Consider the following 26,209-nt stretch of genomic DNA (forward strand, 5'->3'; position numbering starts at 1 on the left):
GCAGTTCGAATCCAGCCTGGGCAACATAGTGAGACCCCCTGTCTCATGAAAAAACAAAACAAAAAAAGGAGAGTTTTAATATACCTCTTAAGACATCTTAGGATAGTAAGTCACGAAGTCTCCCATCTGTCTGTCCAGGTCTCTCTGAAGAGCCAAACACTTTGTCCAAGCCCGTCTCTGAGACACACATACACATGCACACACACACACATAGAATGACAGTAGTTCCCACTCCAACTGGAGGGAGCTATGGCTCCTGCTCCGCCTGAGCTGCCTGCACATGCCTCTACTTCTCCACACACACCAAAAGACAGCTGTGTCAATGCCCAGGCCTCGGGAACTGCGCTTGCTAAACAGGATGTTATCCCGGAAATCGGTGCCCTTCTCTGTATGCCTCTTGTGCTTTTTTCACTGCCCTATTCAGTAACTCCACAAATATATAATGAGCACCTGCCAAGAACCATGTCAGGCCTGGGGCCACAAACAGTTCCTGCTGTCTTTTGGTGTGTGGGGAACCCGCAGGCTTGTGGGGCTGTCATGCTGTCAAAAGGCAGCTCCAAGAGAGACAGTGGGATGAGTGTTGAACAGATGTTTCAGCCAAGTGTGGCAGGAGCTCCGAGGAGGCCTCGTCACTTGTTGCCTGGGACAGACGTCTGACTGGTCTGCCTGCCTTCCACCCCAGCCCTCCCTGTGCGCTGCTGCCAGAATGTCTTCCTGAACACAGCTATGCAAGTCCCTCTCCCTCTGCAGGCCTGAGCCCACATTCCTTAGCCTGACAAAATCCTAATCCAGGTTTGCTTCAACCTATTTTCTCAGCCACACCATCCACTGTTCTCCATTCACAAACCTCACTCACAAGTCTAAAGAGTAAAAAGTAAAAGGATCAGTTTGCAAAAATCCACCATAGACACACAGATTGTGTGTGTGTGTAGGGGAAACAGCACACTTGGGATGCATTTGCAGACCTTGTTCCAGGTTCAGGTCTAACATCACCCCCATCCCCAGGAACCTTCCTTGCTTCTCCAGGTGAAATTAACTTCTTCCTTTCTGAATCTATATAACCCTCTCTGTACACCTCTGTGAGAGCACAGATGGCTCCTACCTTTTTAGGAGTGCACATATTTTTCTTCTGTTTGTGGAAACAGATGGCATCCTATGGAGTATGGTACAAAGTAGGGATTCAAAAGCTGTTTGCTGACTATTTGGAACAATGTGAAACACCATTTGCCATTCATCAGATGGATTCTGGCTGCTGAAATGCCCGAGCTCCTGTCATGAGCTGGCTTTACCTACTCCCTTGCCCAGTGCACTCTGAGGATGGTGTTTTCACTCCTGAGCTGATCTCCTGCATTGTTACCTCTGTCTAATCTGTCATTTGCCATCTTCTGGTGAACCTGTGGCCACTGAAGTTTGAATTCCCAGCCTCTCTCATTTATTCCTTTATTCAGGAAACCATTATTGATGCCTCATTGGTGGCCAGTTCAATGCTCAGTCTCAGGAACAAAAGGTTGGTGTCCTGCCTTGGGATCCCTGACTTGGGGAGGGTCGGGAAGAGGTGGAGAGAAGACGAAGACATGAGTGAAGAGATACAAGGAGATGTGATGTGGCCCTAAGAGAGGAGCAGGGAGAGTGCTGAGGGGGTCACAGCAGAAGGCTTGGGTTGGAGAATATGGGCTAGGGAAAGTTGTTGACACACCCACATCCATACCAACTAAATTCTCTCTTCCCTTACGCTCCTCAGCATATTTTAACTGGGCCCTTGATTGCCATAGCTGCAAGCTCTGGCTTCCCAATTCCAGGACCTGTGCTGATGGAGTCAGGAAACATTTGAATAGCCTCAGTATAGCTTATTCTACCGCCCTCCCCAACCCTACTACCCATTCTCTCCTATTTCATCACACAGAAACACACACATCTCAAGAGCTCAACACTAATCCCTCCCAGACCTGGGATCTGGAATGCTACCCCCTGGACTCTCTCGAATCACCTCTGCTGCAGTTTATACCCAGGACACTGGGCTCAGGTAACCACTCAGGCTCCTGAGCTGCGTGGGGGACCTGCTTTTCCTGTCCCTAGGGTTTGGGGCCCACTACAGGCATCTGTGATGTCCCTAAATTATTATAGGGGCTCTAGATCTATTGGCCAATTTGCTAAGGTGCTTTGCCTCTGTTTCTCTGGGTTCCTGGTCCCACCCCAGGCACCTCCTCCACCTTCCTGCGTGCAACCACTCCCCTCAGCAAACGTGTGAGGCTGCCAGACCCCGCTGAAGAGCTGTAGGCCCTGCTGGCAGGAGGCGGGCTAGCTCCAGAGATTTGGCTAGAGGGGAACGCAGCAGATCACATTTCTTCAGTTCATGCCAAATAGTATTCAGACGTAGCTTTTCAGACAGACACAAATTGCGCATCTAATGAACACAGAAGGGCTAATCCCAGGACGTTTATCAAAGTGGGGAAAGATGAGAGAAAGTACAGTCACAAGAGGCCTTTGAGAGCCAACTCAGTGTGGCTGGTGCAGAAGAGGTGGTGAGACTTCCATGCACTCCTGGGGTTTTCTCCGTAGAGGGCCTGAAACCCAGCACCCGGGCTTTGGGATTTGCTGTCATTGGGACATACAATGCCCGCATTAGTGTATACACCTCTCTGTGGTGAACAGCGATTAAGAAATCTATGTGGGCCAGGTTGCCTTTGTGAGCAGACAGCCCTCACCCCCATGTGACAATTGTCAGGTGGGAGAGCTGGCTGCAAGGACTCCATCAGCTGCCCCCACTGTGCATGCACAAAACGTGCTCATGCCTCTTCCGTATTTGCAGGGTTCTTAAGGGACAGTCCCTCCTGGCCTGGAACTTCTTGCTGACAGGTGTAAGAACATGGGGACCAGAGACACAGGGTCCTCTGCTCATATCAGAGGGCTGGCCAAGTAACTGAAGTCCTTTGACAGCCCCTTTCCTGCTAGGCCCTTCAAACTAGCTCCATGAGCTTTCCCCTGCAGGGATTCAGCCTGGAGATTACAGAAGTCGGGCCCTGATCTACGGCCAGAGAGAGGAAGGACTAGGTGAAGCCTCTGCAGGCAGCCTGGGTCCTCCCACTGCCTGTGCAGAAACTGGGTCATATCACTGGTGCTCTGACATGTACCCAACAGAGCGGGAGGTGGGCTATGGGAAGGAGGAGGCAATGACTAGATTAGGGTAAGGGTGTGAAAGTAACTGCTGACTTTTATATGATCAGAATATTTTAAAAATGAAAACTGAGAGAATAAAACTTTCTATAGGGCCAGACTATAGCCTCAGCTGGCAGGGACTCTGTGGCCCCAGAGCTTGATGGGAACAAGGTGCCTTCTGGCATATGGCTGGTCCTAATACAATCAGGAAGCCAAGGGGAATTCCCAGGCAATACTCCCATGATCCCATGAGGCACATGTGCTATTTTGGTATTACTTTCCAGATAAGACACTGTGAAGTTAGACAACATGCCCAGGTCACCCAGTTCAGGACTGGGAGGCTTCAGAATCTAATCTGACTCATATTGCACACAGGCCTATGGAGAGATATGGGGGTTTCAGGAATATCTGGTTGTGTGGGAATCCTTAAGAGGGTAGGGTTTGGAGGTCTGGGGTCCTCAGGGTTGGGATGCTATCTTCAGGACACAATGCTCAGGCAGTTTCCACTGAGGACCTGGGGTCTCTATAATTAGAGTGACTAACCCTACCAGTTTCCCCAGAACTGAGAGGGTTCTTGGGATTTGGGACTTTTTGTTTTAAAACTGGGATGGTCCTGGAAAAGGCAGGACAAGTTGGTCGTCTACCTGGAACAAAAGGACCAGGCACAGATCATCGCCATGGACTTCAGGACCCACCTGCAGCTCAGCCAAGCCACACATCCCCAGGCTGGGGACCTGGGGAGTGGCATGCTGATTAGGGAAATGGCAGAGTGGCAGCCAGCTGGGAACAGCTCCCCAAGTCACTTGGGAGGGCCAGGCTGTGACCACAGGTGGCAGGAAAGCAGGGCTACCATGGCCCCAGAGCTTGACTGGAACAAGGTGCATTCTGGCATGGCTGATCCCACACAAACAGGAAGGCTGAAGGGAATTTCCAGGTAAGGCTCTCCAGACAGGCAGGGAGCATGAACCAGGTGGCTTCCACTCTGCCTGCAGAAAGGAAATTTCTTTGCTGGTTCCTGAAACTTCATTCCTATCAGGAATAGCCTGTCTCCTACCTACCCACCTGGGGGACCCACACTGACCTGCATTTCTAGGCTCTTACCCTTCTCTTCCTCTCTGACTTCGTCCTGCTTGTTGTAGAACTGTGTTTATTTCTCAGTTTCTTTCCTTTTTGTTTGTTTGTTTGAGACAAAGAGTCTCACTCTGTCGCCCAGGCTGGAGAGTGCAGTGGCCCAATCTCGGCTCACCGCAACCTCCACCTCCCAGGTTAAAGCGATCTTCATGCCTCAGCTTCCTGAGTAGCTGGGACTACAGGTGCCCACCACCGCCCGGGCCAATTTCTGTACTTTTAGTAGAGACGGGGTTTCACCATGTTAGCCAGGCTGGTCTTGAACTCCTTACCTCAAGTGACCTGCCCATCTCAGTTTCCCAAAGTGCTGGGATTACAGGCGTGAGTCACTGCGCCCAGCCGGTCTCTTTGCTTTTGAAGATCTGAAACTCACTGGTGCAACACTTGGAAGATTTTTAATATAAGGGGATTGAGTTCTAAGGCACAGAAACCATGGGAAGAAATGCTAATAGGCTTCAGGAAAGACCAGAATGGGGGCAAGGAAGCCTCAGGAACATGGGCATTTCTCTTTCATTTCTATGTCCACTTCTCTTTCTGTGGTCTGTTTCATTCTCTCAGCTTTCTTTGCTTCTCTGTGCATTGGCAGAAGGTGGAATGTTTACATCATCTCAATTCCAGCCACACCCAGGGGCCGACTAGCTTTCCGGAATCTCAAATCTAAATTCTCAGGAGAAATCATCTGATTAGACCAACTTGGGTCAGATGCTCACCCCTGGCTCAGACAGCTGTGGCTGGGGGCTGGGAGCAAGCAGTACCGACATGGCTACACAGGACCCTTCCTAAAGATGGGCAAGTTTGTGGAGAAAGGAGTCACCCTGAGTTGGCTAGACATGTTCGTTGTCTGTCATATATGTTTCCTGAGCTGGTAGGTAACTGTGCCTTTTCTTCCCAGAGTTTATAAAATTTCTTTTGTGGCTCCCTGGTGGTTGGCTTGATGTTAGTCTCACTCTGGAATATTTAAAAAATTAATTTGGATAACTGTGGTAAGCTACTTAACAAGCCAGGTCTTAAACAGTGTGGCCCATTATCTCTACCTTATACAGCACTCAATCATAATCTCCTTTGCATGATGGTTTAGGGCCTTGCAGCTCAAAGTGTGATCCATGGATCAGCAGCATTGGTATTGCCCAAGAGCTTGTTGGAACTCCAGAATGCAGTTCCTACCTACTTGAGCAGAATCTGCATTTTTAACTGCTCCCCAGGTGATTCACATTAAAGTTTGGTGAGCACCTGGAGGAGGTTCTTGTCTTTTCTCTCTTATTAGATTGAAAATTCTGAGAGCAAGGACTCTATTTAGCAAACCTCAGTTGTCCACTTCCTATGTGTAAAGTACCTTGCTTTGTCTTGCAGGCAACAGAGCTTATCAAATGCAGTTATGAGCGAATTTTAAGCTCAGGATAGTGGTTGAAGAGGGTAAATTAATTACAATAGTCCACCCTTATCCTTGGGTATGTGTTCTCAGACTCCCAGTGGATGCTGGAAACTGCAGATTGTATTGAACCCTACGTACATCCTATGTTTTTTTATTTGATAACCAAAATTTGGTTATCTGTTTGATAACCAAAACAGATAGCTACTAATGGGTAACTATCTAATAAGCAGGAAAGGTACACAGTATGGATAAGCTGGAAAAAGGGATGATTCATGTCCTGGGTAGGATGGCAAGGAATGGGGCAATATTTCATCACACCATTCAGAGCAGTGTGCAATTTAAAACTTATGAATTTTTTATTTCTGAAATTTTCCATTTAATATTTTAGGCCACGGTTAACCTCCAGTAACTGAGACATCAGAAAGCAACAGATAAGCAGGTACTACTGTACATGTTATCTGAATTTTGCTTTAAACTAATCCTGCAGGAGGTGGAGGGAAGTTGGGGGTATAGATGAAATAAACATGGCTAAATACTGATTTTTTTGAAGTGAGGTGATGGGAACTTGGAGACTTACACTATTTTCTCTATTTTTGTATATTTTTAAAAATTTTCCACAATAAAAATTGTAAGAAAGGAATGGTTGAAGACATTGTAAGAGATCATCTCGCTTCTCAAAATAAGTTAGTTTCCTAGCCAAATGAAGTAAATCTAAGGCACTAAGAGAATTTCCAAATGAAATTGCTCAATCCTTGTCAGAGACTTTTGGAGGATGAATACAGTGGGGAGAAGTTTGGAACATTAGTCATGTGTAAATGCTTTTCTAATTTTGCAAAAGGAGGAGTGGTAATCAGTTTCTTTCTGTCACTTCAAATCAGCTTATGGGGGAAAAAGGGAGGAGTAATTCACCAGGTCACATAACTGGTCAACCCAGGGGGAGTCTGATACAGCACACCAGGGCGCAACCCTCTAGCTTCCTTGTTGGCTTAATTCTCAGACAGGCTCTTTCCACATAATGGCTGTAATGAGATAGATAGCGTACCTCCAAAATTCGTTTCTATCCAAAACCTCAGAATTGAGCTTATTTGGAAATAGTCTTTGCAGATGCAATTAGTTAAGTCAAGATGGGGTCATACTGGATTAGGGTGAGCCCTAAGTCTAGTGATTGGTTTACTTATAAGAGGAGAGGACACATCAACAGGAGAAAATCATAGGCAGAGAGAAGGCCATGTGAAGATGGAGGCAGAGATTAGAATGATGCCACTACAAGCCAAGGAATGTCAAGGATGGCTGCGAGCCACCAGAAGCTAGAAGAGGCAAGAAAGAATTCTTCCTTAGAGCTTTCAGAAGAAGCATGTCCAGCCTGGGCAACAGAGTAAGACCTCGTCTCCACAAACATTTTTTTAAAAAATTAGCTGGGCATGGTGCATATGCCTGTGATACCAGCTACTAGGAAGGGTGACAGAGTGAGACCCTATCTCAAAAAAAAAAAAAAAAAAAGAAAAGAAAAAGAAGAAGAAGCATGTCCCTGCTGACACCTTGATATTTTGGACTTTTAGCCTCCAGAACTGTAAGAGAATCAATTTCTGTTGTTTTAAGCCACGAAGTCTGTAACAATTTGTTAGAGGAGTCCTTGGAAACTAATATAGCACCCTTGCTAACTCCAGACTGGCCATTCCAGATGAGAGGAAAAGTCTTTTACTCAACATTTGCAGCAGAAGTCCTGGGAGAAGAAGGGACATTGCTCATTAGTCCTTCTTGGGCCATATGTTGATCCCTGAACCAATCAATTGTGGCCAGAAGGGTATAGTGTTCTGATTGGCCAGATATAAGTCACCTGGGCCATAGAGACCCCATAGTTAGCCTCTTCTAATCACATAGGGAAGAGTGGGAATCTCTAACAGAAGGAGTAATATTAAGGAGGAAGCAGACAAAATCAATACCTGTCCATTACAGGAAGAAGTTGATTCTGCAAACTACACTCTTATCTAAGAATAGTGTGTGTGTGTGTGTGTGTGTGTGTGTGTGTGTGTGTGTGTGTGTGTGTGTGTGTAATGTGTAAGACAGGGTCTTGTTCTGTTGCCCCCCAGGCTGGAATGCAGTGGTGCAATCACATCTCACTGCCACCTCAACCTCCTGGGCTTAGGCAATCCTCTCACCTCAGCCTCATGAGTAGTTGTGACTACAAACACATACCACCACCACGCCTGGCTAATTTTTTTATTTTTAATAGAGACAAAGTCTCACTATGTCGCCCAGGCTGATCTTGAACTCCTGGGCTCAAGCAATCCCCCTGCCTCGACCTCTTGAAGTGATGGGATTATAGGCGTGAGTCATTGTGCCTGGCCAAGAATAGACTTTTAAAGATGTAAAGGAAGTGGAGATTTCTCAGAACAAGCCAGAGCAAAGACTATCATATTTCCTTTTTTAACAGGTCCCTAAACTGCCAGATCACAGAGCTGCATTTGATAGTCTGTTGGCAAACTGAGCCGGCCTTTTACAATCTGTGGCATATTATTCCTGTGACTAAAGAGGAAAATATGGGTTGGATAATAGTACAATTAAAGGGAAATTGAACTTTTTAAAATGACTGGAGCGAACCTTTGCCATTATACTTGTCCACTCAGCATGCAATCCCCCATCTTATTTAGGAAGAATTTTCCAGTGTATGTAGTACTGGAGGGCTGCAATGCCCTAGCTCCCACCATGGAGGCAGAAAGGGGAAGATTCATTCCTCCCCTACCTGGCAGCTAGGGCTCAAGCATGTGAATTGGCTCAGTCATTCCCACTGAAGACTCTGAATTCTTAGGAGCGATGCTAAGAGGCAGGAGTGGTGTAGAAATTATTCATGGAGGCAGCAGCAGCATGAACGGTCCTGTAGCAGTGGTGAACGGTCCTGTAGCAGTGGTGTTAAATAATCATGGTCAGTGGTGGCCATGGCAGAGCAGTGTTATAATTGACTGTTTTCATAGTCAAAACCATTGTTTCAGAAGACATTGATGAAAGTATGATATTTGACATTACAGAGATGATGGTCCTGCTCTATTCTGTTGCTTAGACCCTGGCTGGAATGCTGCATTCAGTTATGGACCCTACTAAATGCCCAGGGAGTCAAAGCCCAATCAAAGAATAATAATCAGGATAGGGAAGGAACTTAACAAGGAAGCATGAAGAACAATGGAAATGGAGCTGGGCATGGTGGTGTGTGCCTATAATCCCAGCTACTCAGAAGGCTGAGGTGGGAGGATCACTTGAGCTCGGAGTTCAAGACCAGGCTAGGCAACATAGTGAGACCCCATCTCTTTTTAAAAAAAGGTAGAATTGATAGGTAGCCTGGTGAGGAGTTGTCTTCAGCTTGGGAGAAGGTACATGGCTGATCTCTTTAAACAGCAGAAAGACCATCATGTGGAAAATGATTCAGTTTATTCTCTGGCTCTGAGGAACAGACTTGATATTACTGACGAAGTTATAGACATGAATTTTAGCTTAATGCAGATGTTCCTTTATTTACAATGGGCTTCATCCCAATAAACTCATCGTAAGTTGAAAATATTGTAAGTCGAAAATGCACTTAACATATCTAAGCTTCCAAAGATCACAGTTTAGCCTAGCCTTCCTTAAATATTCTCAGAACATTTACATTAACCTATAGTTGGGCAAAAGCATCTAACACAAAGCCTATTTTAAAAACAAAAGGTTGGCCTTCATATGTTGCTAGCCTGGGAAAAGATCAAAATTCAAAATTTGAAATACAGTTTCTACTGAATGCATATTGTTTTTGCACCACTGTAAAATCAAAAAGTCGTAAGTTGGCCGGGCGCGGTGGCTCAAGCCTGTAATCCCAGCACTTTGGGAGGCTGAGACGGGCGGATCACGAGGTCAGGAGATCGAGACCATCCTGGCTAACACGGTGAAACCCCGTCTTTACTAAAAAATACAAAAAAAAACTAGCCGGGCGAGGTGGTGGGCAACTGTAGTCCCAGCTACTCGGGAGGCTGAGGCAGGAGAATGGCATAAACCCAGGAGGCGGAGCTTGCAGTGAGCTGAGATCCGGCCACTGCACTCCAGCCCGGGCCACAAAGCGAGACTCTGTCTCAAAAAAAAAAAGTCGTAAGTCTAATGGCAAGTCAGGGACTGTCTGTATAAGAAGGCTTAATAGTTGGGTCAGTGATAGCCACAAGGGAGCAGGCTGCCTCATGACATAGCGAGCTCCCTGTCACTGGTGGTGTGCACACAAAGCCAGGAGAACTCTCAGAGAGTGTATGGTGTGTGGAAATCCTCACTGGATGAAGTTAGGTTGATGTCCTTCCATATTCTCTCTAATGCTGAAATCTGATGAAGTCCATAGTGCAGGCTGGGAACAGCAGGAAAGTGGAGGAAAAGAGACCAGAGATATTACAAATTGTGAATTGTTCTGGAGCACAATTCCCAACCACCATTCTAGCGCCAGAAAAAGAAAAAGTCATGGAGGGTTGCATTATTCCTAATTCTTTACCACTCCCTATATTCAGTCCCTTTGCCATGTAACTTTGAAATTTCTCCCACTAGAGGCAGAAGATGATAATGTTGGGTTGGCCAACTTGTTTTGGTTGATAGAATGTGGGTGGAAGTGACCACTCCAACCACAGGCCTTATGAAATATTGGGGCATTTTGCTCACCCATCTTGTGCCATGTGAAAAACATGCCCTTGGTGGGTATCCCAGAAGACATAGAGACACATGGCATAGACTAACCTAGCCAACCTACAGAGCTACTACATCCTTAATCAGAGCTGTCCCAGCCAATCCATGGACACCTGAGAGAGAAATACATGCTTTATTATTGTACAGCACTTCAATTTGGTGGTTATTTGCTAAGCAGCATTATTATGGCAATAACTAATTAGCAATTAGTTATGGGATATTCCAACAATTTTAAGATACAGCAATTGAAGGCAGTTACCAGGCTTCTGTTGGCCTTTCTAGGATCTGAGAAAGCAGCCCTTGAGGCAAATAACCCATCCCAGCAGACTGTAGATGTATCCTGTCTACAGTCTCGATATATATGTTGGGTATAGATGTTGCTGGAAATGGATGACCAAAGTCACTGAGCAGGGCCTGGACCCAGTGCTATGGCACCTTTGTACAGGCTGGGATAAAGGGGTGAGAGGAGGAAGCAGACCCACTTCGGGTCATGAGAACAAGTATAGTTGAGCACTCAGAACAAAATATAGATGGTAATACTATCCTGACAGGCAGTTTATTTGTGTTGTGATGGATTAAAAACAGCCACAAATTCTTTCCTACATCTCTTATCAATATGTGGAGTCTATTTCCTCTCCCCTTGAACCTAGGTTGGTGCTGTGACTTATGCAGACCAATAGAATGTAGCTATGTATCACTGTATAACTTCTGAGGCTTGGCCTGAAGAGATCTTCTGGGCCAGGCACAATGGCTCATGCCCGCAATCCCAGCATGTTGGGAGGCCGAGGTGGGTAGAAAACTTGACCCCAGGAGTTTGAGACCAGCCTGGGCAACATGGCAAAACCCCATATCTACTAAAAATACAAAAATTAGCTGGGCAGGGTGGTGCACACCTGTAGTAGCAACTAGTCAGGAGGCTGAGTTAGGAGGATCACCTGAGCCCAAGAGGTGGAGGTTGCAGTGAGCCAAGATCACACACCACTGCACTCCAGCCTGAGCAAAAGAGCGAGACCCTGTCTCAAAACAACAACAACAACAAAGTATTCTGTTCTCTCCTATGCATTCAGAATGCTCCTTCTGAGAACCCAGCTGCAAAGCTGTGAAGAGACCCAACCAACTCTGTGGGGGCCCACCTGGAGGAGGAGAAGTGAGACACCTGGCTAACAGTTCCAGCTGAGCTTCCAGTTGGCAACTAGCACCAACTTTCAGCCATGTGGGTGAGGTCATTTGTACCTCCAGACTTTCTACCACCCCAGCCAACACTCTGTGAAGCAGAAAACCATTGGGTTAATGGGTAACACACATAATTGTAAGAAATAATAAATTGTTGTTTTAAGAGATTCATTTTGAGTAGTTTTGTTTTGTTTTGTTTTGCATAGCAATAAATCAGGCATTGGCAAACTTTCCGTAAAAGATCAGATAGTCAATATTTTAGGTTTTGCAGGCCAGATGATCTCTGTTGCTACTAAACTTTGCCATCACAGTATGAAAACAACCATAGAAAATACACAAACAAAAGAACATGGCTGAGTTCTAATGCATTTTCACTTACCAAAACAGATGGTGGGCTAGGTTTGGCCATGCAAACTAGTTTCCCAACCCCTGCAATAGATAATTAAAACAAATTAACACCCAGAAGTGGGGAGCTTCCATAACAAAAAACTAAAACATATAACATTGACTTTGGAATCAGGAAGCTTCAGAGTCCTGAAGTGTAGGAAGGAGGATGACAGCACAGTGAGGAAGTTGTGGGAGGTTATTCAGGACCTAAGTGACATAGTGGTAACGTAGTAACGCGGATAAAATAATTGAACTTGCCGCCTTGGTATGGAGATTTCTAGGCAAAATGTTCAAAATGCCAACTTACCCCCTTTAGCTGCCTGTGAAGAAGTACAGGAAGAAGAAACTATTTTGTTTCAAGCAAAATTTTGAGAAACTATAGAGGGTCCAGGGCATTATCTACAGCCAGAAAAAAAATGCTCAAAGTAAATTAAAACCTAGAGGGAATATTAATTCCAAGACCTTCCCTGTAAAATGGGGACTTAAGGTCAAGGATGTGGCTGTAAGACTTTTGTTGTTGTTTCTCAAATGTTATATTAGTTATTTTTTGTACTCTATTAGTATATTATTGGCATATACTAATATATGGGTAGCAATTTAAAAAGAAATTTAGATTCAGGGGTACAGGTTCAGGTTTGTTATATGAGTATATTGCATGATGCTGAGGTTTGGGCTTCTATTGATCCTATCACCCAGTAGGTAGTACCCAGTAGGTAGTTTTTCAACTCTTGTCCCCCCACCTCTGTTGGAGTCCCCAGAGTCTATTGTTCCCACCTTTGTGTCGTGTGTACTCAATGTTTAGCTCCCACTTATTGGTGAGAACATGTGGTATTTGGTTTTCTGTTCCTGCATTAATTTGCTTAGGATAATGGCCTCCAGCTGCATCCATATTGCAGCAAAGGACATAATTTTGTTCTTTTTTATGGTTGTAAGACTGTTGAGATCTCAGAAAGACTTAAAACAGTGCCTCCTAAACCTCTCATGTAGACTAAAGTGCTTCTAAGAGTCTTAAAGGTTTGGTCCACAGCACTGTAATTCACAGCCTAAAGGAGGGAAGGGCTTATCTCAAGATTTGGGGGTATGGTTTGATTAAAAATAAAATTCATGGAAAGTCCAGTTTTTTCCCCTACAAGAATTGTACCAGTGTAAGCAGTAGTGGCTTGAGCTAAAACAGACAATAGTTCAACATGAAAAGAGCACACTGGGTACCCAGTGAAGCATCTTGAACAAGTTAACGACTGTGAACAAAGCCTATTTCTTTTGGAAAAGGAGGAATGACTCAAAGGATGGAGCCAAGAGCTCCATCCAAGGGTAGAGATAAGAGCCACAGAGAATCACATTCCCTGCCCCTGGAGCAGGTGGAGTTGGTGACAAGTGCATGGTTAGTTCTCAGATTTGCTAATGACTGCTATGTGCCTCTTATTAATCTCCTATTCTAAATGGGAGTGTCTATTGTGGTTTTCTTGTCCTTGTATTTCCATTATATGTTAGATGTGTGGGGGAAAAGTCACTTAAGGAGAAGTTGCAAGTTTAGTACAAATAATTTTTTTAGACTACAGTCATATACAGCTTAATCATGGGGATTTTTTTCTGAGAAATATGTCGTTAGTCAATTTTGTTACTGTGCAAACATCATAGAGTGAGCCTAAATCTAGATAGTACAGCCCACTATACATCTAGGTTATATGGTACGGCCTATTGCTCCCAGGCTACAAACCTGCACAGCATGTTACTGTTACTGCCTACACTGTAGGCAACTGTAACACAATGGTAAGTGTGTAACTAAACATATCTAAACCTAGAAAAGGCACAGTAATAATACAGTGTAAAATATAAAAAATAGTATACCTGTACAGGGCAGCTTTATTATCATCTTATGGACCCATCATCCTATATGCTGTCCACTGTTGACTGAAGCGTTATGTGGCACATGATGGTACTTGAGAGTAAATTTCTATATGATGCCCTATTACTCCAAAACCCTTTTGTGTATATTTCCAGTGTAACCACAATATAATCATCAAAACAGGAAGTTAACATGGCTACATTATTATCATTTTATCCTTAGTCCCCATCCCAGTTTCACTGGTCATCCCAATAATATTCTTTTTTTAACTTAATTTTTATTTTTTAGTGACAGGGTCTTACTGTCATCCAGGCTGGAGTACAGTGGCTTGATCATAGCTTACTATAACTTCAAACTCCTGGGCTCAAATGATCTCCCTGCCTCAGCCTTCCGAGTAGCTAGGACTACAGGTATGCACCACCATGTCTAGATAATTTTTAAAAATTTTCGTAGAGACAGGGGTCTTGCTATGTTACCCAGGCTAGTTTCAAACTTCTGGCCTCAAGCGATCTTCCTGCCTTGGCCTCCCAAAGAGCTGGGATTATAGGCATGAGGCATGAACCACACTAGGACTCTAATTATATACATGAGAAATTTACTCTCAAATACCATCATGTGCCACATAACAACATTTCAGTCAACAATGGACAGCATATAGGATGATGGGTCCATAAGATTATAATTTTTTTTTTTTTTTTTTTGGACAGAGTCTTGCTCTGTCGCCCAGGCTGGAGTGCAGTGGCATGATCTTGGCTCACTGCAACCTCCACCTCCCAGGTTCAAGTGGTTCTCCTGCCTCAGCTTCCCAAGTAGCTGGGATTACAGGTGCACACCACCATACCCAGCTAATTTTTGTATTTTTACTAGAGATGGGGTTTCACCACATTGGTCAGGCTGGTCTTGAACTCCTAGCCTCAAGTGGTCCACCTGTCTTGGCCTCCCAAAGTGTTGGGATCATAGGCATGAGCCACTGCTCCTGGCCCCCAATAATATACATACACACACACACACACACACACACACACACACACACATATATATATATATATATATTTTTTTTTTGAGACGGAGTCACACTCTTGTCACCCAGGCTGGAGGGCAGTGGCACGATCTCGGCTCACTGCAACCTCCACCTCCCAGGTTCAAGTGATTATCCTGCCTCAGCCTCCTGAGTAGCTAGGATTACAGGCATGTGCCACCACGCCTGGCTAATTTTTGTATTTTTAGTAGAGATGGTGTTTCGCCATGTTGGCCAGGCTGGTCTTGAACCCCTAACCTCAGGTGATCTGCCTGCCTCGGCCTCCCAAAGTGCTAGGATTACAGATGTGAGCCACCATGCCCAGAGAATATTCTTTATAATAGAAGGATCCACTTTAGAATCACATGTTGCATTTAGTTTTTTTCCTTCAGTTTTTCATTTTTCCAAAAATTGCACCAAGCTAAAGCAAAGCTCTAGTTGATGCAGGTGTGTTGTGTAGACATTGGCAGTACTGCCCTCACTACATGCTCTTTGGACAGTAGTGTAACCCCAAGAAAAGGATAGTTAGTTGTTATTTCTCTTTATTTTCCTTCAATTGTGATGAGAACATTTTCTCAATCTTTGACTATCATGACCTTGACATTCTGGAAGACTTCAGGATGGTTGTTTTCTAGAATGTCTCACAATTTGGATTTCTCTAATGTTTCCCATTAAAATTATTAGTATTTCTTAAGGCAGTATTTGAAATTAGGTAAATATATTGTTACTCATCAAATTCCACTTATTTATATCACTATGGACTCATGGTTTACTTTGTTCAACTGGTAATAAATTGTATCTATCAATATTTATTTTCATGATCAAATTTTTCTATATTTGGCCAATGGGAGCCCCTTCAAACTGATTTCTGTGTCTTTTTGACATAATCTTATCATTCTTGGAGTTCTTCCTCACTTTCTGACACAAGACTTTCCAAGTTCATCTTGTAATATTCCTAGCCAATCCCTTGAATCAGCAATCAGCCTTTTCTCCAAGAATACCTAAGTCCTTTTATTGGAGAATGGTGTTTAGAAACCAAGACTTGGCTGCTAGATGTGCTCATGGCCTTGGGAAATTTCTGCTCCCAGACAATACACACACACACACACACACACACACACACACACACCATTCTTATTTCATTTTTCACTATATCGAAAATCATGAATTCACACCAATTTCTCAACTTTAAATAATGTATCAAAGGATTCAGTTTAGTTTTTTCCCTGTCTATATTTGTAACTCCTCTGACTGTCAGAAACTTGGGTAACTCTCATCTATATATAGTTACTTTTTTTTTTTTTTTGAGACGGAGTCTCATTCTGTAGACTAGGCTGGAGTGCGATGGCACAATCTCAGCTCACTGCAACCTCTGCCTCCCAGGTTCAAGTGATTCTTCTGCCTCAGCCTCCCAAGCAGCTGTGGATTACAGGCATGTGCCACCCAGCCCAGCTACTTTTTGTATTTTTGGTAGAGATGGAGTTTCACCACGTTGGCCAGGCTGGTTTCTAACTCCTGACCTCAGGTGATCTGTCCGCCTTGGACTCCCAAAGTGCTGGGTTTACAGGTGTGAGCCACCATGCCCGGCCATATACTTACTTTTTAATCAGTGTTCCTGTGTTCAACACTCTCTTCATCACGTCTTGGCTTCAACACCCTGTACTCAGTTGCCCTTCACAGGAGACTTCCTACCATGCTCAGGTCCTGAGGACCTTTTTACTCTCCTGAGCTTCAACCCTCTTTGCTGGGCTATTATCCTCCCCGCCACTCCCTTACCCCTCCCTATCCTGGTTGGGCTTTGACACCCTGTCTATGCTGTTTGGACTCTTATGTTGCTCAACCCTACCTAGTGACTTTTTAACTAAATTTCTCAGGAAAAGGGAGAGAGAGAAAAAAAAGGAATAAGGTAATTTGTCTTTATAATCCATGGGTCTCTCTTTTATCTTTTTTTTTTTTTTTAAGACAGAGTCTCGCTCTGTCACCCAGGTTGGAGTTCAGTGGCGTGATCTCGGCTCACTGCAAGCTCTGCCTCCGGGGTTTACGCCATTCTCCTGCCTCAGCCTCCCGAGTAGCTGGGACTACAGGCGCCCGCCACCATGCCTGGCTAATTTTTTGTATTTTTAGTAGAGACGGGGTTTCACCGTGTTAGCCAGGATGGTCTCGATCTCCTGACCTCATGATCCGCCTGCCTCGGCCTCCCAAAGTGCTGGGATTACAGGCGTGAGCCACCGCGCCCGGCCTTATCTTTATTTTTTAGAGATGTTACCCAGGCTGGTCTCAAACTCTTGGGCTCAAGTGGTCCTCCCACCTCATCCTCCCAAAGTCCTGGGATTACAGGTGTGAGCCACTGCACCTGGCTATCCATACCTCCCGTCCCTGAACCTGAGGAATATACCTGTGAAACTGTGTCCCAAAGAGTTAAAGAAACCAATGACTAACAAATTCCTGAGTTTGCAGGATGGCAGATAAGAAAAGAATCAATGTGCTGAAATGCCAAAACTCCCTCTGCTTGAGATAAAAGAACTGGCTGAAATTAGTTGGAACCAATAGGGCAACTGGGCTCTTGCTCAGAAAGAGCTTTCTGGTGTCACAAATTTCCACCACATGTTACATTCTAAATCCCCCTGAATTGCACATGTGACTCATGAAGAGGCATGAAGAAATAATTGTGCATGCCTGAGGACGTTCCAGACCTCCCCTTTCCTTCCACCAGTTACTTATTAATCTCAGAATCCACCCCCAAAAATTTTTCTGATAAAAACACTACCTTAAAGCCAGCCCAGGGAGACTTGAGACAGCCCAGGGAGACCTAAAGTCACCACAAGGAGATTTCAGCTGGACTCTTCTATCTCCCTGTTGGCCTACCTGCAGTATAAAGCTTTTCTTTTCTTAAAAACCTGGTGTCACAGTATTGGTTTCTAGAACAGTGGGCAGTGAGTGTTTTGCTCTTTGGTCAGTAACACCTGGATTTGATTTAGATAATACTTTGGACCTGAAGTCTTAATTAGTTGAACCTTTGGGGGATCTTAGGAAGACACTAATGTATTTTACCTGTGGGAAGAATCTACATAATTTGTGGCCATTGGGCAAACTACTGTGGATTAAAGGTGCCTGACAATTCTTTGCCCCTCCTCCCATCAAGAGATGGAGTTGGTCAGGTGAAATGGCTCATGCTGGTAATCTCAGCACTTTGGGAGGCCAAAGCAGGAGGACTGCGTGAGCTCAGGAGTTCGAGACTAGCCTGAGCAATATCGCAACACCGCATCTCTACTAAAAATTTAAAAATTAGCTTGACATGGAGGCGCATCCCTGTAGTCCCAGCTACTCGGGAGGCTGAGGCAGGAGAATCACTTGAGCCCAGGAGTTTGAGGTTACAGTGAGCTACGATCACACCACTGTACTACAGGCTGGTTGACAAAGGAAGATCTAATCCAAAAAAAAAGAAAAAACAAGAGGCAGAGACAGTTTTACTCCCCTTGAATCTGGACTGCCCTATAAACTTGTTTTAAGCAAAAGAATGCCCTAGAAGTGATGCTACGGCTGGGCTTTAAGGGATCTGCATCTTCTGTGTTTTTGACATGCTCCTTTTTGGAATGCTTCCTCTAGTTTGTGAGGAAACCCACGCAGCCACATGGAGAGTCCTTTGTGGAGAGGTCCAAGTGGAGAATGAAAGCCCCATGACCCAACCCATTCTGAGCTTCCAGCCCCCAGCCAGCACCAACTACCATGCACATGAGTGAAGCCATTTTGGAACTTCCAACTGTACCAGTGCCTCAGCTGACACCATGTGAACCAAAGCTGCCCAGTCAACTGCAAAACTGCAAGAAAGTGTTGTTTTAAAACACTAAGTTTTGGGGTAGGTGTTACACTGCAATAGATGACTGAAATAACTGTCTACTATGTGCCAGGCACTATTTGATGCCCTTCTGATCCATGAGGGTAAAAACAGAAATGTAACCTGACAGGTGCAGAAGAGGGCGCCAGGGGAGGGCAGAGGAAGGCCAGCTGTAGGGAGAGGCAGGGAGCTGGTGATTCTGGGCAGATGAGCACATGGATGGGCCAACAGCCAAGCCCCCTTGCCAGCTTTTGGCCAATCAGCACTGCAACTTCCTCCTCCATTTGTCTCACTGGATGGGATTAATTTTTCACCTGACGAAGTCGAGAGTGGAAAAGAGCTGGAGACAGTGGGAAGGAAGGTTGTCTGGGTCTGTCTCACCAGCACCAGTTCATGTCTGGACTGCTAGATAATGTTGTCCCAAAGGTTTCTGGGCCATCTGTATTATTTGTAATTTACTAATTCTAGTTGCCTGTGGATCAGGGGCTGCTGAGACTAGTGCTCAGGCCTCAGTGGACTCTGCAAGTTCCTGAGGGATAGGCAATCAGCGTTGTTCCTTTTCCTCGATTTCTGGCCACAGAGTGTCCTGGGACAGGTCTGTGATTCCTAATACCCGCTGCAGTCCTATGTCCTGGCCATCATCTATACCAGTGGAAGACATCCCCATTTCCCCTTCCACTTAATTTTCAGTTGTGGAACTAATCTGACCCACCCTCACTCATGGGCCAGGCTGACTTTACCCCTAAACACAGGGTGCTGGGGTCAGCTTCACCTTTACCAACTCCTTAGAGAACTCCACTTTATGTTCTGAACTAAGTTAGCAATATTTTTTCCCTTCTCCCCTTCCCACATCAAGATGATCATGGTATTTAAAAAGTATTTTAACAAATATCAGCCAGGTGCGGTGGCTCACAACTGTAATCCCAGCACTTTGGGAGGCTGAGGCGGGTGGATCACGAGGTCAGGAGATCGAGACCATCCTGGCTAACACGGTGAAACCCCATCTTTACTAAAAATAAAAAAAAATTAGCCGGGCATGGTGGCAGGCGCCTGTAGTCCCAGCTACTTGGGAGGCTGAGGCAGGAGAATGGCTTGAACCTGGGAGGCGGAGCTTACGGTAAGCTGAGATCACACCACTGCACTCCAGCCTGGGCGACAGAGTGAGACTCTGCCTCAAAAAACAAACAAGCAAAGAAAAAAACCCAAAAGAATATCGATTGAGCGCCAAGTACGTGCCAGGCTCAGTTTTAGGGGCTGAAGATACAGTAGTGAACAAGAGAGAAATTTCCCGTTCTCATGAAGCTGATCTTCTAATGAGGGAGGCAAGACAACAGAAAAGAAATGCATAATGTTGGGTAGTTGATACCCACTCTGAAAAAAATCAAGCAGGTTAAGGCTGGGCACGGTGGCTTATACCTGTAATCCCAGCACTTTGGGAGGCCGAGGCGGGCAGATCACCTGAGGTCAGGGGTTCGAGACCAGCCTGGCCAACGATGAAACCCCGTCTCTACTAAAAATACAAAAGATTAGCCCAGCATGATGGCAGGTGCCTGTAATCCCAGCTACTCGGGAGGCTGAGGCAGGAGAATTGCTTGAATCCGGCAGGCGGAGGTTTCAGTGAGCCAAGATTGCACCACTGCACTCCAGCCTGAGGGACAAGAGCAAGACTTCGTCTCAAAACAAACAAAAAAAACAAAACAAGCAGGTTAAGCAGATTCAGGCAGGAGGCCATTCTGCATAAGGTAGTCTGAGAAGGTCTCTGTCATAAGGTGACATTTAAGAGACCTGAATTGAATGAAATATTGGGGACAAGTGTTTCAGGCAAAGTGAACAGCAAGTACAAAGGCCTTGAGGCAGGAAGAAATATGGCAAGTTCAAGGAATAGCTCTCAGGCTAGTGTGGCTAAGGCAGGTCCAGCATGGTAGTGATAGATGTGGGTGGGGAGGGAGATAGGAACCAGATTGAACAGGGCTTCTATGGATTTGGTTCTGAACAAATGGCATGATCTGATTTATGCTTACAAAGATTTCCTGGATGCTCTGTGGAAAACAGACTAGGGAGGAGGAACGGAGGAGGTAGAAGCAGGGTGATCAATTAGTATCTGCTATATAATCCAGGGCAAGATGATGGTGGCTTGATCGAGGATGGTTACGTCAGAGTTGGTGAATTTTGATGTTTTGAAGGTAGCACAGACAAGGCTGGCTGAGGGCTTGCAAATGGCATTTGAGAGTAAGAGAAGCACATCAAGGACACCTTTTAGATTCTGGGGAACTGAATGAACAAGAGTATCACTCTCCGAAGGAGGTAAGAATGGGAGTGGAGCGTAAGGAGTGTAAGGAGTAGGTTGCTGGGGGCAAGATGTATTGTGTTTGAGATGCCAGTAAAATAAGCAGTTGAATTTGGAGGTCAGGGAAGAGATTGGGGCTGGAGACAGATCAGTGATCAGCATATGGATATTATAAATCACTCAGAGGGAGTGTAGACACAAAAGAACATCATGGACTACGGCCGGGGCCTTCAACGACTTGGGAAGAAGTCCAGAGAGGAGACAGAAATGGCCAGTGAAGTGAGGAAGATCAGAAGGATCTGGTGTCCAGGAAGTGAGGAAAGTTGATTCTGTATGATCACAACCAAAGTGTCAACTCATATGCCTTCATTTTCTCATCTGTGAAATGGACACCGTAACACCACCTACTTCGTGGCGCATAGTACTAGCACATAGTAAACTCTCAAAATAAGGTAGCTACTGTTATTCCCTGCTGGTTGGCTGCCAGAGCCCACAGCTTCCCTATCCACATTACTGACAGCACCTCCATGAGTCTTTCTCCGGGGTGAGGAGTCTCTGCTCACTCAGGGTCTGAGGCCTCTGGGTCAAATCGAGGTCAAGTGGCTTCAGTGCTTAAGTCTCTGACCCACACAGCCTTCATCCCTTATTTGCAAATCAACAAAGGGTAAACCTGTGGAAAAATGCGGGTTTTGGAGCCACAATTCTGCCTCTTGCCAGCTGTGGGCTCTTAGGCAAGTTTCTTAATCTTCCGGGGCCCCACTCTATGACATGGGGAGAACTCCTACTTCATGGGACCGTGTGTAGCCCAGTGTAGACTGTAACGCCGGCTGCTCTCCTGCACGCTGGCCTGGGAGTTAGAGGCTTCTTGCTGCTCTCCTCCTCAAAGTATACAGGACTCCCACCACACACACACCTGAAACCAAGCTGGTCTGGTCTGCGAACCCCTTATAGCCCAGGTTCCCCGATGGGGAGGCACAGAAGTGGCAACCTGTCCACTTTCTTTGCCGCAGGACCCCTCGTTAAGCAGCGGGGGCCAGCCGGGCTGAGTTAGGGAGGGGGTTTCGAACGTGCCACCTCTCGCCCGACGTCGAAGCCCGTTTCCTGGGTAACCTTTTTCTGCCTCTCTTCCTTGCCCACCAAGGCCCACTGGCCGGAACGCCGCCGCGGCCCCAACCACCCCAACCAACCACCCGCCTGCTGTCCTCTCCGTTCTCTCCGCCGCCGCGCTGCAGGCCCAGGCTCGCACCCGAGTCCCTTCACACCCCAGGAAGTGGCGCGGCCTGTTGAGGGCAGCGTGGAGGAGGAAGAGAAGGCGCGGCTCAACGCGACCGAAGCTCCGCCGCAAAGGCTCAGGAGGAAGAGGGCGGTGCGCGGCCAAACGTCGGAGCTCGAGTCAGACTCCGGGTACCCCGCGAGGCCGCCCCGCCCGCTGCCCACCCTCCCGAGGCCCCGCCCAGCGCGCCCGTCCCGCCACGGGCTGCCCCGCCTTCCCGCCCTCGTCCCGAAAACCCCGCGCCCGGCCCCGCCCCCGCCTCCGCCGGGGCCCCGCCCCTCCCCGCCCGCGCCTGGGGCGCCCTCTCGCCGCTCCCAGGTCGGGCCGGCCGGAGGAGTCTCAGCTCTCAGCCGCTCTCCCCCTGGCGCCGCGCTTGCCCGCCCTCCCTCCGGGCCCTCCCCCGGTCGCCGCTGTGGGGCAGCGCCTGGCGGGCGGCCCGCGGGCGGGTCGCCTCCCCTCCTGTAGCCCACACCCTTCTTAAAGCGGCGGCGGGAAGATGAGGTTTCGGGAGCCGCTCCTGGGCGGCAGCGCCGCGATGCCTGGCGCGTCGCTGCAGCGGGCCTGCCGCCTGCTCGTGGCCGTCTGCGCTCTGCACCTTGGCGTCACCCTAGTTTACTACCTGGCTGGCCGCGACCTGAGCCGCTTGCCCCAGCTGGTCGGAGTCTCCACATCGCTGCAGGGCGGCTCGAACGGTGCCGCCGCCATCGGGCAGCCCTCCGGGGAACTCGGGACCAGAGGGGCCCGGCCGCCGCCTCCTCTAGGCGCCTCCTCCCAGCCGCGCCCGGCTGGCGACTCCAGCCCAGTCGCGGCTTCTGGCCCCGGCCCCGCGAGCAACTTGACCTCGGTCCCAGTGCCCCAGACCACCTCGCTGCCGCTGCCCGCCTGCCCTGAGGAGTCCCCGCTGCTCGGTAAGGACTCGGGTCGGCGCCAGTCCGAGGATTGAGACTCCCCCGGATTTCCCCGACAGGATCCCCCAGACATTCCCTCAGGCTGGCTCTTTGGCTCTTCTACGGGAGCCAGCCTCCCTGTTCTGGATTAGAGTTTTAAATCCCAGAGGCTCGGGACTGGATGGGAGAGAAGGGTTGGGAAGTGGGTCCCTGGGGAGTCATGTAGGCGGCTTGGGGCCGGGACCGCCCAGGGAAGTCCCGAGGCCCCTCTAGCCCCAGAACCAGAGGCGGCCTTGGAGACTTCCCTGCTCTGGCCCGAGGCTCAGGAAGTTTCGGAGTTTGGATCTGCTTAGGGCTTGGAGCAGCCTTGCACTAAAAACTCTGGTAGGGACCTCGAGTAATCCACTCCCTCTTGGGGACTGACGTGAGGCTCCCGGTGGGGAAGGAGACTGACCTCTCGGTTCACGTGTCTTGCCATAGAGCCACTCTCCTGAGAGTGGGGTTTTCTCCTGATCGTTTGTGCCAAGTGACTTCTCTGTGAACCTCAGGTTTCTCTTCTGGGATAATAAATGGTCACCCTTTCAAGGGGTTGTTTTGGAAGATTATGTGAACAATGTAAATAAGGGCTTAATTAATGAGGGTAAGCCCTCAGTAAATTGTCACTGTGTGTTCATTTCTTCCTCTGTGTGGATCGTCACCGAGAGCCCTTCCCTCTAGCCTCCTCCCGGTATGGGTACCCAAAACCTAGGTGAGCAGGAATCTCTCCCAAAGGCAGAGAGCTTGTGTGCTCCAGGGGCTAGAGGGCTAAAATATAACTAGTCAACACCACGTTGCCCATTTCTGGTACTTCCGGCAGCAGGCTGAGTCTCAATTATTTTGCCCAGATGATCTGAACTCTGACCTCTAGCCTCTGTTTCAGCTTAGGCAGATAGCTTGAGTAGGTGGGTTTGCATTCCTCATAGCAGGAGGCTGCGCCTAGTCGGGACTTCTCTTTGACCTGTAACCTACAGGCCCACAGGCCCAAGGCAACCACCGGTTGCTTCCAGGGTTACCACACAGGTCCTCTCTCATTTCTAATGCCAGGTTTTAGAGAATTGTTGTGAGTGAGGGGCCCTGGCAGGCAGGATGACATCTTGTCGACAGGAGTTTTCTGTCACTTTCCCACAGAGCCCTGGCTACTACATACTCTTGCTCAATTTTGCCAATAATTGCGTCAATGAGTTCATGTCAAGTTTGGGAAGGACATCTTGGAATCGGTCAGACATGAACTGTGGTAATGATGGGGGCCTATTTTTTTAAGCAGATAATTAAATTCCTTTGCATTTGATGATTCTGGGAAGCAGACTAGTCCCATAAAATGAAATGGACTCTGCCTTGCTGCTAAGTGTCTGACTTGAGGCATGCTATCGAGTTTCTCAAAATCTCTTCCTCATGTGTAAAATGTGATTGTCAATGATTACCTTACAGGGTTATTTTTAAGACTAAATGAGATTGTGTACATTAAATGCAGGCACTCAGGCCGGGCACGGTAGCTGACGCCTGTAATCCTAGCACTTTGGGAGGCTGAGGGGAGTGGATCACTTGAGGTTAGGAGTTCAAGACCAGCCTGGCCAATATGGTGAAACACCATCTCTACAAAAAGACAAAAAAGTTAGCTGGGGGTAGTGGCGCACGCCTGTAGTCCCAGCTACTCAGGAGGCCGAGGCAGGAGAATTGCTTGAACCTGGGTGGCAGAGGTTGCAGTGAGTCAAGATGGTGCCAGTACACTCCAGCCTGGGTGACAAAGCAAGACTCTGTCTCAAAAAAGAAAAAAAGTACAGGCACTCAATACACCGCATAATATTAATATAGTAATAATACTTGCTTAGGACCTTTATAAAGTTCCATTTTTTCAGACTTCCACGGAAATGGCTCTGAAGGGCAGAGTGAAGTGGGAAAGAGACTGAGTCTCCAGGCCAGAAAAAGGCCAGGTTTTTTGCTTTTGTTTTTGGTTGTTGCCTGGATATTGCACAGAAAGAAAAAATAATTAACAAATTAAAGAAAAGTACTGCAGAGTTGATTAGATTGGTATTTGAGTATCACATCTTCCTCTCAGAAGCGTAAGAGACAAGGTGGTGACCATAGCTCTGCTTAGTTTTGTTTTGTAATGGTGTTGCTAGTGATCGGCTTGTCACCAGTTACTGGTGTTTCTAAATGGACTATATTTGCCTAGTTGAAAGGACCTCCTGAGAGAGAACATTTTGGAGGACGAGGAGAGAGTGCCTTCTCTAGTTTGGCTGCTTTCATGTGACATGCAAGGGACCATGACGTTTAGGCTGCTGCTGAGGCAGCCCCAGAAATGGGGGTCGAGAGGTCTTCTCTTCATTTTAATAGGGCCTGTAGGTTTGGATGGTTAGGTACAGTTCTCAGAGTGGAGGTTCCTGGCTATGAGGCCTTGAGAAAGCTGAAAGTCTCCTTGGGAGTGTGTTGGTGGGGGGAGTTGAGCCCATCTGTTCATGGGCAGGTGTTAGCCAAAGCCCTTGCGGGTGGTTTTGAGGTTGGTGGGAGAAAGCATCCGTGGGGTTTAGAGTTGTGGCCTTTTCACTACTTGCAGTTCCTTTCCCCGACTTGGCTTTACTTTCTGGTGTCCAGGGGTCTGGGCCAGATGCTGAGATTCCTTTCGGCTGACAGGTGTGGGTTATGGGCAGGCCCTACCCTGGAGGACATAAGGCACCGGATTGGACGGCTGATGGGTTGCCGTTGGAGCTGTCAAGGCCTTGGAATAGTCTTCAGATAGACTTGGGTTAGTGTGACCTGGGGCAGGCTGCAGGTTTGGAGCCATAGTATCCCCTGCCCTCACACCGGGCACCCTGCTGTGGGCTAATGTGAGGCTTGTAGGAGGGAGTGATGCAGTGGGAAGGTGGGCCTTTCCTGAGGATTCTGCAGCTTTCTCCAGGGAATTCTCCCAGGCAGTTTAGGCCTGCAGGTGCTATGCTATCCTTCTTTCCTAACACTGTCTCAGGTCCTCAGGGGGGCCATGCAGCATCTACTTATAACCCTGCAGCAAGGCCCTCTTTTCTGGCCACCTGGGTGTTTGCCTGCTGAGATGGGAGGAACAGTGGCCTTGGGTTTCTTCCCCCGTCATGTTTATCTCTACTTAGATTGGGCAGCAGCTCAATGGGACT

The 26,209-nt window shown here is 47.2% G+C and overlaps 1 protein-coding gene, 1 long non-coding RNA gene and 1 other non-coding gene across 4 annotated transcripts in view; 2 read left to right on the plus strand and 1 right to left on the minus strand.

Moving 5' to 3' along the window:
• Window positions 1-3,957: 3,957 nt before the first annotated feature.
• Window positions 3,958-11,679, plus strand: LOC141408649 (uncharacterized). Its single transcript, XR_012424643.1, has 2 exons — window positions 3,958-4,090; window positions 11,407-11,679. It is a non-coding gene; the product is annotated as an uncharacterized lncRNA (long non-coding RNA).
• A 3,484-nt stretch (window positions 11,680-15,163) lies between these two features.
• Window positions 15,164-15,289, minus strand: LOC123569280 (U4atac minor spliceosomal RNA). Its single transcript, XR_006692918.1, has one exon. It is a non-coding gene; the product is annotated as a U4atac minor spliceosomal RNA (small nuclear RNA).
• Window positions 15,290-22,479: 7,190 nt separating this feature from the next.
• Window positions 22,480-26,209, plus strand: part of B4GALT1 (beta-1,4-galactosyltransferase 1) — a 64,647-nt gene continuing 60,917 nt past the window's right edge. For both annotated transcript variants that reach the window (XM_045373363.2, XM_005581533.3), the window contains exon 1: window positions 22,480-23,066. In XM_045373363.2, the coding sequence (XP_045229298.2) occupies window positions 22,655-23,066 (412 nt within the window). In that variant the 5' untranslated portion in view covers window positions 22,480-22,654. The remainder of the gene's footprint in view (window positions 23,067-26,209) is intronic.

The sequence above is a fragment of the Macaca fascicularis genome, chromosome 15 (genome assembly GCF_037993035.2).
Source record: "Macaca fascicularis isolate 582-1 chromosome 15, T2T-MFA8v1.1".
In the NCBI taxonomy this organism is placed as follows: Eukaryota; Metazoa; Chordata; class Mammalia; order Primates; family Cercopithecidae; genus Macaca; species Macaca fascicularis.